Source organism: Gracilinanus agilis, chromosome 1 (genome assembly GCF_016433145.1).
Source record: "Gracilinanus agilis isolate LMUSP501 chromosome 1, AgileGrace, whole genome shotgun sequence".
Taxonomy (NCBI): domain Eukaryota; kingdom Metazoa; phylum Chordata; class Mammalia; order Didelphimorphia; family Didelphidae; genus Gracilinanus; species Gracilinanus agilis.
In genome coordinates this window covers 201,647,123-201,659,756 of record NC_058130.1, presented here as the reverse complement: position 1 = coordinate 201,659,756, position 12,634 = coordinate 201,647,123, and the positions used below count along the sequence as shown (strand labels likewise).

Below are 12,634 nucleotides of genomic sequence, written 5' to 3'. Positions count from 1 at the left end.
ACCTCTACCTCCTTTTGGTCTTTGTATTAATTCCTGCTTACCAGGAATAAGGCCCAGACTCTTCAAGGCAGCTAAGTAATGCATTGGATAGTTTTAGGCCTAGAGTAAGAAAGCTCTAAGTTCAAATCCAGTCTCAGTGACTCTGGGTTAGCCACTTAATGTCTGCTTCAGTTTCTTCAACTGTAAAATGGGAATCATAATAGCATCTACCTCCCACAGTTGAGGATCAAATATTTGTAAATTTCCTGGTACACAGTAGGTGCTTAATAAATATTATTCCCTTCTCCCATTCTGAAGGAGACTGGCCCAGTACTGTGACCCATGATCCTACTTGTATGTACTCCAGCTCTTTTCCCTTCTTCCTTCTCTTTCACTCTTCTCAGTCCCAGTTCCCTTCTTTCATTCTGTTCTTTTTTGGCCTCCTCCTCTCTTCTTTATAACTCCATTAACTAATGTCCCAGCAATTTCTCAATCTAGCCTGGCAAAATCCATTGGTCTGAGAGGCCCAAACTGTTAAAAAAAGATTCCTGATTGGAAACATCAAATTATAAGCACTTTCTTTATTCTCCTAGTTCTTATACATCCAATAATACCTCAATCTTTTCCTTATTTCCTATCTCAAATCCTAACCTCAGTCCAAATGTTAACTTCCCTATCATTCCATGCCTCTAGTCCCAGACCTGAGCCAGATAAAGGAAATACAAAATAGCTATAAAATAGAATTGGGTTACATCTCAACAAGTTTTTCTGAAGTCTAAAGGGCACAATTCAAGTCCATTGGAAAGATATCCCAACCAAGGGGTGAGGGATGGAATGTATTCCAAAGACCTTTCCTGTCTGAGTAAAGGGACCCCTTTCTTACCAAAGCAGGGTAAGAAATTTCCCCTATCCCATAAGAACAATGAGGTAAGGACCTAGGGTTTTACTCCTCAGGCTTGGGACTGATACTGCCTGGAGCCTTGCTGACTCTTGCAGAGTGGGGAACAGGACTAAACAAAGTACCAGCACTGACTCATCCTCACCAGCCCCCAGGCAGCCTAAGGTGGGGTCCATGTGGCTCTAAATGCTTGGCTACCTAAGGAAGGGAAGGAAATGGGGCTAGTCTTGGCCCAAAGCAGAAAAAGACTCCACATACTCATACAGTGTGCCTTTCTAATTTTATTTATTGAATACATACCATGGATTAGGCTGTCCCCACTTTTAAGAGATAAGCAATTCTTATCCCAACTTCCCCCAAAAGTGGTAGTCTAGGGGAAAATGGTGAAATCGGCAGGTGATTCCAGAGACAACTGGTACTGAGCAATAGGGTCCTGCCTACACATCCTGGAAGCAGCTGTCCCCTGGTGGTGGGGCACAGTCAAACACACACTCAGTTGTGAGCATGGATCCTTCCACCATCCTTCAGTCTTCATCCAAACTCCAGCAGCTGAGGGATTAGACTCCTGGGTTGGACCAGAGGTTGATCAGGGCTTGGAAATCCCCACTAGAGTCTGGGAGGTCAGTGTCTCTTTTTATTGCGGTCCTGTAATCTCAAGGGCCCCATTGCCCTCTGGTAATTGAGTATGGCTAGGCCCAAATTGATGGCATAGGTAGAGACACAAACCAGGCAGAAGTCATAGAGCACAAAAAGCAGGATCCAGGCTAGGTAAATTGAGCCCAAAAGAGAAAGCACGGAGCTGAACATCAAGACTGAAGAAGCCCACCGAGCACTGTAGCAGCCTGGGGGAAGAAGACATTGGCAGGACAATGAGAATTTTCTTCCAGGAAACGCGGCTGGTTTGCAGCAGGCCCACAGACTTTCCCTTTAGTCTGCTTCCAGCAAAGTATGATACCGATGTATACTGCTTACTGATAAGCAACTCTATCAACAGCCTTAGTTTCCTTCCTGTTTCCTTTCTTCAGAAGTTAGGTCACAGGTCTCAAGGACTGGGAAAAAGGTCATTATCTCCCCTATCTGTCCTGGGGCAAAGCATGGGAACTAGGAGTTGAGTCCATAGGGGTTTGGTTCATACTGGTGACTAGGAATGGGGGAAAGTGGAGGGGGTGGGGGTCATCAAGAAAGTAAGGCTTCTAGGAAAGCATGGGTGGGGTCTACGGAGGAAGAGGCAGGGACTGTGGAGAAGGAGTGGGCACTCTGAGGAAGGGGGCTGGGTCTTTGGGTGAAGGGACTTCCCACTCACCCAGAAGAAGCTGCTGGCTATAGAAGATAAGGCCGAAGATGCTGTTGGACTGGTTCAGGATGCTGTCAGGACCCAGGAAGGGTTCCACCAGCCCAAAGCCCTTACTCCATCTGAAGGATAGAGGAAGGGTGGGGGGTTGGGTGGAGTCAAGGAGACGAAGTCTCATCCCAGTTTACAGTTTCTGTGGAAGTGGTTAAATTGGGCAATTTGGGAACACATACCGAACCCACCCCTTTTTCCACAGTCCCTGCCTCTTCTTCCATAAGCCCCACCCATGCTTTCCTAGAATCCTTTATGACCCCCACCCCAACACTTCCCATTTGTGTGCTTCCGTTTCCTCAACTGTAAGAGGGGCATAATTGAGGACCAAATAAATAATATTTGTAAACAATTAGCACAAAACTTGCCTTTCCTTTCTTCCTCCAGGACCCAACGGTATGAGCCCATAGGGAGTGGCTATATCCCCACCCAAAATGTCCCTTGGGGATGGCCCAATAGTGCTTTGAGTGGACGCTTGGGTCAAGCTAACGAGATGGCCACTCAGCACTGGGCTCACCTCCATCCATCGCTCCCAGGATACTCTTAAAATAATGATCTGCCCCGCCCCCTTCTTACTGCTCAGTTCCCAGGTGGTGTCCCTGTAAGTGGTCAAGGCCTTGAACCCAGAGGGTCAGGCCAACGACCTCCAGGGTGGGGGGAGGGAACTGAACCACATCGCGCTTCCCGTATCGGTTGCAGCCTACATCCGAGGAATGCAAGCCGCGGTGCCCCCAAGGTCCCCTTTCTTCCCGCCTTCGGGCAGGCCCAGAGAACCCTCAGAAGCCGAATACGGCAGCCCCTCATCACCCCGAGCCCAGGAGTGTCCCCGCCTTCACCCCGGACAGTCAAGGAAGCACGACCCCCCTTCCCATACATCCCGGGCCATCAGCACCCCGCTCCCCGATGCAGCCCTGCGCGCTCACGGGGAGGAAAACACGCGGGAGCAGCTGACGGACTCGCCCAAGTCGCAATAGGCGCGATATTCCCGGCTCCGGGCGCGCTCCGCCTTCACATGCAGGGCGTAAGCAGAGAGAGCGAGCCCCGCCAGACAGAGCGCGAGCCGCGCCTTCCCGGGGCTCCCCCAACCGGCGTGAGACACCATGGTGATTCCCTGAGGGAGCAGAAGCCCGGACGCCTGAAACTAGACAAACTGCCACGGGGGCAGCGACGGAGACGCGAAGCAGGGAGGAGCGCGGCTGAGGCTACTCCCATTCCGCCCTTAAAGGCAATTGGCCCGCCTTCCGAATCTGACCGTCCATTCCGGGAAGAGGCTTAGAAAGGCGGGGGAGAGGGAAACATTCGCTGCGCAGAGGCTACTGGGAGTTGTAGGGGAAAAGTTCTTCGTAGGGATGAGGCTGGAGCCTGTGGAATTTGAAAGACTTCTAGCTCAGCTAGGAAGGTCAGCTCTGTACAGCCATGTTGCCGGCCGCTGCCACAAGGAGGCAGTACTAACCCGAGTGTGTGGCGCCCTTGTGACCATTACATGGCATTCCCTGGTGCCCCCCAACCCCCGAAAGTGGGCTGGGGAGGGAAAGAGAAGCCATTTCCCACTTCCCGCCCCTTCACCTCCTGCCCCGCCATGGGTTCAGGTTACTTGTTGGCCTAGCCTGACCCTGGACTTCGATGCTCTAGCACGCCAGGGGAGCCAGGCCCTCGAATTATCAAGGGGTGGGATGAGGAAGGACACAGGGAATAGTCACTGCGATTCCTTTCGTGCTGTTTTAACCTATATCCCACCCTCCAACCCAGAGTGAAACCCTGATGTTTTAATTATAACCTTCAGAGAGCAAATGAAAGTGGAATTAGAGCCCAGTTTAAACTCTGCGAATACGGGGTCACTATCTTAAATTTTTATAGATCACTTAATTCAATAAATGTACCTAGGAGATCAAGTTATTTACATAAGATTCCCCATTGGTGAAGACTAATTATTGCATACTTTGATCCTAAACCGAAAAGATGGAGTTGGCAATAACTTGGAAGAGGAGATTCTGCTTTTTCTGACTTCCAGCATCAGAAAGAAAAATCTCTAGATTCCAGATTCTCCTCAAAGAAAGGTTCTTGAAGGGAGAAAAAGACTCTGGGAAGAAGCCCACATGTAGAAGAGCATATCATTTATGATTAGATAAATAGTTGATGAATTAATGTTGTCAAGCATTTACTGTCTACCAATAAACATTTCTTAAAAGCCTATTATGTGGCAGGCACTATGCTAATCATTGAGGATACAAAAAGAGAATTCTTTCATTGCTAGCAGCAGTTCTACCTAGAATTGAAAAGTATCACACAGATTTAACTCCCAAGCCAAACATCACATACCTAGTGACTGAGAAAGGATTTGAACTGAGGTTTTGTTGACACCAAGGCAGCTAGCAAAGTGGATAGAATTTCAGGCTTGAAGTCAGGAAGATTCATCTTCATGAGTTCAAATCCAGCCTCAGACACTTACTACCTACATGACCCTGGACAAATCACTTAACTCTGTTTGCCTCCATTCCCCATCTGTAAAATGAGCTGGAGAAGGAAATGGTAAATAGCTTCTCTCTCTTTGTCAAGAAAACTCCAAATAGGACCTCAGAGTGGAATACAACTGAACAACAAATTGTTGACTTTGTCTATTGAGACTCCTATGTGCAGATGAAGCTACAGGTGATTCTGTAGGAGTCTAGCAACTAAGGGAGCTCAGGAAAGACACTCTACAGGTAGTGGGATTTAGACATTCTTGAAGAAAGCCAGGGAAACAGAGAGGGAGAATATAAATGGCAGAGAGACAAAGGCATAGGGATAAAAGATGGAGTATTCTGAGCAAGGACCAGCCAGTATGGCTAATGTGAAGGAGAGTAAAGCAAGAAGATTGGAAAGGTAAGCAGAAACTAAATTATGAAGAGCTTTAAATGCTAAACAGAACTTTTTATTTACTCCTAAAGGAAATAGGGAAATAACTCGAATGTATTGAGTAATTGAGTAAAATGATTAGATCTTCTCTTTAAAAAAATCTCCTTGGCAATTGGGGGAACAGGAGGGGGTGGGTTAGAATGAGGAGACAGGAGGTAGGGAGAACAAGGGGAAAACTATTGTTAAGGCCTGGGAAACCACGGAAGCAGTCTAGCAGGAATTAGGCTTTGACTAACATCTTCCATCATATCCACAATAAATTCAAAAGGAATATATGACTTGAATATTAAAGATCATACAATAAAAAATTAGAAGAGAAGTAGATTATATACCCTTCACAGATGGGTAGGGTGTAAATTCTTAACCAAACAAACAAGGGAGAGAGGCAATTACAAAAGATGAAAAAAATTTCATTTAATGAAAATTTTTAAAAGCTTTTGCAGAAACAAAATTAATGCATGTAGAATAAGGAAGTGGTTTACTGGGAACAAAACTTTCTATAAAATGTCTGGGATAAGATTTTGGTATCTAAGATAGAGTGCTAACAAAAATATTTAAGACCGGGGCTGCTAAGTGACTCTGTAGATAGAGTACCAGGCTAGCAGGACCTGGGTTCAAACATGACCTCAGATACTTACTAGCTATATGACCCTGGGCCAGGCATTTAACCCCAATTGCCTATCCCTTACTGCTCTTCTGCCTTGGAACTACTACAGTCCCCTGTATAAGACCTATACAGTCACCTTCACCTTCTGGAGATGGAAATGGATTCCAGTGGTATCCTTCAGGCTGTAGACTCTGGGGCTCACCAAACAAGGTTAGGTGGCTAATCCTGCCCTCAGGGGCTCTATTGTGGATTTCATGCTGTTTACCCAATTCCTGCCCCCAGGGCCCACAAAAGTGGGACTGAAGCCAGGGAAGTCAGAAACCTTCCTCCCCAATCCCAGGATTCCTCATTGACTCCTCACTGCTTTTGCCTCTTTTAGAACTGATTTTGTGGATTTATTTTTGTTTATTTGTAAGAGGGCACCCTATTCCACCATCTTCCCACAGTGCATCTCTCTAATTGTTCTTTGAATGTTTAGTAGAATTCATTTGTGAATCCACCAATAACTAGTTATTAAAGATATCTCCTAACTAAACTATCACTCTTTGCAGATGATATGATGGTATACATTTTTTAAAATTTAATTTTATTTAATTAATTAATTTAGAATACATGATTCATGTTCTTTCCCTCCTCTCCTCCCATCCCCCTTTGGTTGCCAACGAGCAATTCCACTGGGTTTTACATGTATCATTGATCAAGATCTATTTCCATATTATTAGTTTTGCATTAGGGTAATCCCTTAGAGCAGTGATGGGCAAACTTCGGCCCAAGGGCCAGATGTGGTCCCCCTGAAATGTTCTATCCAGCTGCTGAACAATATTCTTAATCTGACGAATACAATGAGTAAGGTACAATACAATAAAACTTTGAAAGAGTTGCCTTAGAAACAGACTGACAGATGAGTATTTCTTTTCCTTTGGCCCACTCTTTAAAAAGTTTGCCCATCACTGGCTTAGAGTCTATATCCCCAATCATATCTCCATCAACCCATGTGATCAAGCAGTTGTTTTTCTTCTGTGTTTCTACTCCCACAATTCTTTCTCTGCGTTCTTTCGATATGATGGTATTAAAGAATCCTAGAAAATCAACTAAAAGACTAGTGGAAATAATTAACAACTTTAGCAAAGTTACAGGGTACAAGATAAACCCACATAAATCATCAGCATTTCTATAATTTCCAACATAATTCAGCAGCAGGAGTTAGAAAGAGAAACTCCATTTAAAATCACTCTAGACAATATAAAATATTTAAGAATTTATCTACCAAGACAAACACAGGAATTATATGACTACAACTACAAAACACTTTTCACATAATTAAAACTAGATCTAAATAACTGGAAAAACATTAATTACTCATGGGTAGGATGAGCTAACATCATAAAAATGATGATCTTATCCCAACTAATCTACTTATTTAGTGCCATACCTATCAAACTACCAAAAAAACTTTTTTATAGAATCAGAAAAAATTATAACAAAGTTCATCTGGAATCCAGATTCTGGAAGAACAAGAGATCAAGAATATCAATATTAATATTGAAATAATGAAAAAAAAATGTGAAGGATGGTAGCCTAGCAGTACCAGATCTTAAACTGTACTATAAAGCAGTAGTCATCAAAACAATATGGTATGTGAACTGGAATGACCTCCAGGAATTGATGCAGAGTGAAAGGAGCAGAACCAGGAGAACAGTATGAGACTGACACACTGCGGTACAATTGCATGTAATGGACTTCTCTACTAGCAGCAATGCAGTGATCCAGAACAATTCTTAGGGACTTATGAGAAAGAATGTTATCCACATCCAGAGAAAGAACTGTGGGAGTAGAAACACAGAAGAAAAACAACTGCTTGAACACATGGATTGATTGGGATATGATTTGGGATGTAGACTCTAAACGACCACCCCCGTGCAACTATCAATAATATGGAACTAGATCTTGATCAATGATATATGTAAAACCCAGTGGAATTGTGGGTTGGCTATGGTTTGGGGGGAAGGAAAGAACATGAATCATGTAACCATGTAAAAATATTCTAAAAAATGAAAAAAAAAACACACAATATGGTACTGGCTAAGAGAGAGAAGGCTGGATCAATGGAATAGATTAGAGGTAAGTAACTTCAGCAAGCTAATGTTCAATAAACCCAAAGATCCCAGCTTTTGGGTCAAGAACTTGCTATTTGACAAAAACTGCTGGGAAAATTGGAAAACATTATGGAGAAAATTAGGTTTAAATCAACATCTTACACCCTATACCAAGATAAATTCAAAATGAGTAAATGACTTAAATATAAAGAATGAAATCATATATAAATTAGGTGAACATAGAATTGTATATCTGTCAGATCTATGGGAAAGGAATTTAAGACCAAGCAAGAGACAGAGAACATTACAAAATGTAAAATGAATGACTTTGATTACATCAAACCAAAATTAGAAGGAAAGCAACAAACTGGGAATTTTATAACAAAATTCTCTGACAAATGTTTGATTTCTCAAATCTAAGTAAAATTTACAAAAAATCAAGCCATTGTCCAATTGACAAATGCCTACCCTTTTGACTCAGCCATACCACTGCTGGGTTTGTACCCCAAAGAGATAATAAGAAAAAAAAACATGCACAAAAACATTTATAGCTGCACTTTTTGTGGTAGCAAAAAATTGGGAAATGATAGGGTGTCCTTTGATTGAGGAATGGCTGAACAAATTGTGATATCTGATGGTGATGGAATACTATTGTGCTATAAGGAATGCTGAACTGGAGGAATTCCATGTGAATTGGAAAGACCTCCAGGAACTGATACAGAGTGAAAGAAGCAGAACCAGGAGAACATTGTACACAATCAAATGTAATGATCTTCTCTACTAGCAGCAATGCAATAACCCAGGGCAATCCAGAGGAACTTTTGAGAAAGAATGCTACCCACAGTCAGAGAAAGAACTGTGAGAGTAGAAACACAGAAGAAAAACATATGATAGATCACATAGTTGGATGGGGATATGATTAGGAGTATGGCATTAAAAGATAGATCTACTGCAAATATGAATAACATGGAAATGGGTTTTGAACAATGATACATGTATAACCCAGTGATACTGCTTGTCAGCGCCAGGAGTGGGGAAGAAAGGGGAGGGAGGCCAAATCATGAATCATGTAACCATGGAAAAATATTCTAAAGGAACTCCCTTGTTCCAGAGTACAAGTTTTATAATTCTCAAATCCTAGACAATCCAGATAGTGCGGCACAAAATACAAATTCTCATCATTGGTCACAGACTGACAAAACTAACCCCCAACCACTTACCCACCCCCTACCAGTTTACAGTTACAGGGCAATGGGACCTGTGGGTAGTCAGATAGGTATACAGCATCTAACATTGGCTATAAATATTTTTGCACAAGTATTTTTCCTTATTATCTCTTTGGGTTTCAAACCCAGCAGCGATATGGCTGGATCAAAGGGCAGGTAATCTTTTAAAGCCCTTTGGACATAATTCCAAATTGCCCCCCAGAAAGTTTGGATTAATTCATAACTCTGACAGTAGTGTATTAGTCTCCCAATTTTATCACATCCTTTCCAAATTTATCACTTTTCTTTGCTGCCATATTGACCAGAAGAAAAACATCTGCTAGGTAGTACCTCAGGTATCTGCTAGGTAGTACCTCAGAGTTTTTTTCATTTGCATTTCTCTAATCAGGAGGGATTTAGAACATTTTTCCATGTGATTTTTGATAGTTTTGATTTCTTCATCTGAGAACTGCCTATTCATAGCTCTTGACCATTTGTCCATTGGGGAATGGCTTGATTTTTTTTTTTTTTGTAAATTTGACTTAATTCCTTATATATTTGGGAAATTAAACCTTTGTCAGAGAGGTTTTTTTTTTTTTAATAAAAATGTTTTCCCGCTTTGTTGCTTTCCTTCTAATTTTGGTTGCATTGATTTTGTTTGTACAAAACTTTTTTAATTTGATGTAATCAAAATCATTCATTTTACATTTTGAAATGTTCTCTTTCTCTTGTTTAGTTTTAAATTTCTTCCTTTCCCACAAATCTGACAGGTATATTATTCTATGTTTACCTAATTTGTTTATGATTTCGCTCTTTATATTTAAGTCATTTACCCATTTTAAATTTATCTTGGTATACCACTTAATATTGGGCAACAGAGGGAAATGACAAAGGGCTGAGGGGCTCCTAAATTAACTAGGAGACTTTCCACAGAAGCTTAAGACAATTCTATCCTGGTTTTATATGATTAGGTTGTAAGAAGGTTTGGAGGTCTTGTGCACTCTGACACTCACCAGCCACAATGGTGGAGGTCCTTTATAAGTTTAAAGAATCTATTCAACTATTTAACCTAGGTCGAAGTGGAATCTAGAGACCCCAAACTTGTGGCTTAGGGAGATCTGATGAACCCCAAGTTTTAGAAATAGCTTGTAGGCTGGAGACCCCCAAAGCTTGTGCTTCCCTGTTCCTGTGAGAATCCACCCTGAAGGGAATCTCAGACTAGCAGTAGCAGACTGAATAATGGACCCTAGGGTAAATGCTATATACCCTTTTGTCTTAGGTAGTCTTGCCCATTGTATCAAAGACTGGGTCTTTGTATCAAAGTCATTGTATCAAAGACACACCTGGGCAGGGACCATCCTTTTGTATCCATTGTGTAAGCAGCACCTTCCCTTACACCCTAGCCTCTGGTTAGGATTCTTTTCCCAAGCTTGATTGTAAATCCCATCCTTACCAGTATAAAGTCAATCATCTTTCCCAGCCCCTGGATCTTCCCAAATGGTATATAAGTTCCCCAATTTCCTTTGTTCCTTAGAGTTGTCATCTAGCTCAGTGTCACTCCCAGGGGGTCAGGGATCAGAGGGAAGCAGTGTTCAATCCTTGGACTCTGCATAAGGCACAGCTCTGCATAAGGGGCCTAATCAGCCCTGTTCCCCCTTTCCCTTGATTAAAGAGTGGCTTTGTGACTATTTAATAGTTCTGTGTTTTTTCCAAGTTAACACCTAATATAATTACTCTTAATTATATTGTGTTAGGATTAGTTGATTATCCCTAACTGACAACATGTATGTTAAGGTATGTTAACACCATCACTTCCCCTATGAAATACTGGATTATATTGATTAGGAATTAGCATGGGGTAAAATCATTGAGCAATAAGCCTGGAATCAATTCCAATAGGGTAGGGGTTTAGGGGTCAAATTATTTCACACAATAGTTTTACTCATCTTTTTTTCAATGACATGTAGAAACAATTTTTGACAATTGTTTTCTGACTTTTTTTTTATTTAGATCCTCTCCCACCTCCCTAAAGTGGTAAATAGTCTGATATAGATTATTTCAGTGCTTTCATGTAATATGTATTTTCATATTCCCTGTGTGACTGAAGACACACATTCCATATCCAATTGACAACATTGTTTTATGAAACTTATTTAAACTTTGTCCCAAGGGAACTGGCCTTCAGAGAACTTCCAAACTGACCCTAGTCCCAGACTGAATAATAAGCCATCAAGCATCCATTAAGCATCCTGAATAGGAGTAAAAGAGATAATCAAAACTTAAGTACCCTTTTGTCTTAGAAGTTTCTCCCATGGTGTCTAGGTTTCTCCCAGGTAGTCTAACTCCTCCTTCCCCTATGTCCACTAGAAAGCCAATCAATTGAACTTTCCTGTCCCATATTCCCCCAAAGGTATATAAACCCCAAGTTCTTTAGCTCATTGAAAAATCTCCTTTCCAGGCGCTTTTTCCCGGAGGCATTGTTCATGGAATCCCAGATCTTTGACTCTATGTGGTATCTTTGGCTTGATTCTGTGTAGTGGCCAGATCAGAGCATTGTCTTTCTTATCCTGATTAAAGACTCATTCTTTCAAACTAGTGGTTCTGTGTTTTTCAGGTTTGACACTTACGACATAATAGTTTTATATTACAGCCATATACTACAGCTTGTTTAGCCATTCCCCAATGATACCTATTCAGCCACTACAAAGAAAGCTACTAAGAATATTTTTGTACAAACAGTTCCTTTTCCCCCCATCTCTGATTTCTTTGAGATAGGCCTAGTGGTGATATTGCTAGCTTACAGTGTAATTACAGTTTTATGGCCCTTTTGGTATGGTGGTACAGGGTAACTGGGACACCCCAAGCCTCTAAAGGTGTTGGATTTAAAAATCAGTCTGGCAGTCTACTGAACTATTTCTGGCCTGGGCTAGCTACCCCCAGCCCCCAAGGTTTCCCAGCACAGTCTTCCTTATCTCCCCCTATCATAAACCTAAAACTGAAGCTATCTTATCTGATGTCTTGAGGAATGTTTGTCTATGTTTGCCTGCTTTACAATATTTGCCTATTTAATGTATGTTTGCCAAATGCTTCCAGCCCCCTGACCCTGAAACCCCCCCTCCCCAGATGCTTCCTGACCACCTGTCCCTGACACTACCTTGATAATTATGTATGTAACAACCCCCTTCCCCAAACATTTCTATATAAACTCTTGGCTGAGAATTCCAAGGGGTCGTTCAGGCATGCCTCTCTGCCTAGCGACCCTAGCCATTATTGCTAGTAAAGAATGAGCCTCTTCTTGCATATTGCATTGTCAGTGTGATTCTTCCTCCGGCCATGATCGAACCTGGGTTAAGTATTAAAATTTGGGTACAACAAAGGAATCCCAGGTCAAAAAAATAGGTGAAGAATTCCTCAATCCTGGATACCAGAAATGCAGGTGGCCAAAGAAAACTGACCCAGGTACAACCAAAAAGACAATATCTTAAACAAAATGTCCTGAGAGAGATGTATTTCCTTCTGTTTAGGAGGAATTGTCCTTTAGTTTTAGCAGGGATGCATACCTTCCATTTGCATCTCAAACACCTCTGCATTCTCTAAGATAATCAATTCTTC

The 12,634-nt window shown here is 42.0% G+C and overlaps 1 protein-coding gene across 1 annotated transcript; it reads right to left on the bottom strand.

The window, feature by feature from the left end:
• Positions 1–1,138: 1,138 nt before the first annotated feature.
• On the bottom strand, positions 1,139–3,396 carry VKORC1 (vitamin K epoxide reductase complex subunit 1). Its single transcript, XM_044657381.1, has 3 exons — positions 3,143–3,396; positions 2,181–2,290; positions 1,139–1,719 (listed from the first exon to the last, which is right to left on the bottom strand). The coding sequence occupies exons 1-3, from the start codon at positions 3,319–3,321 to the stop codon at positions 1,499–1,501; spliced, it is 510 nt and encodes a 169-aa protein (XP_044513316.1). The 5' UTR covers positions 3,322–3,396; the 3' UTR covers positions 1,139–1,498.
• Positions 3,397–12,634: the final 9,238 nt, after the last annotated feature.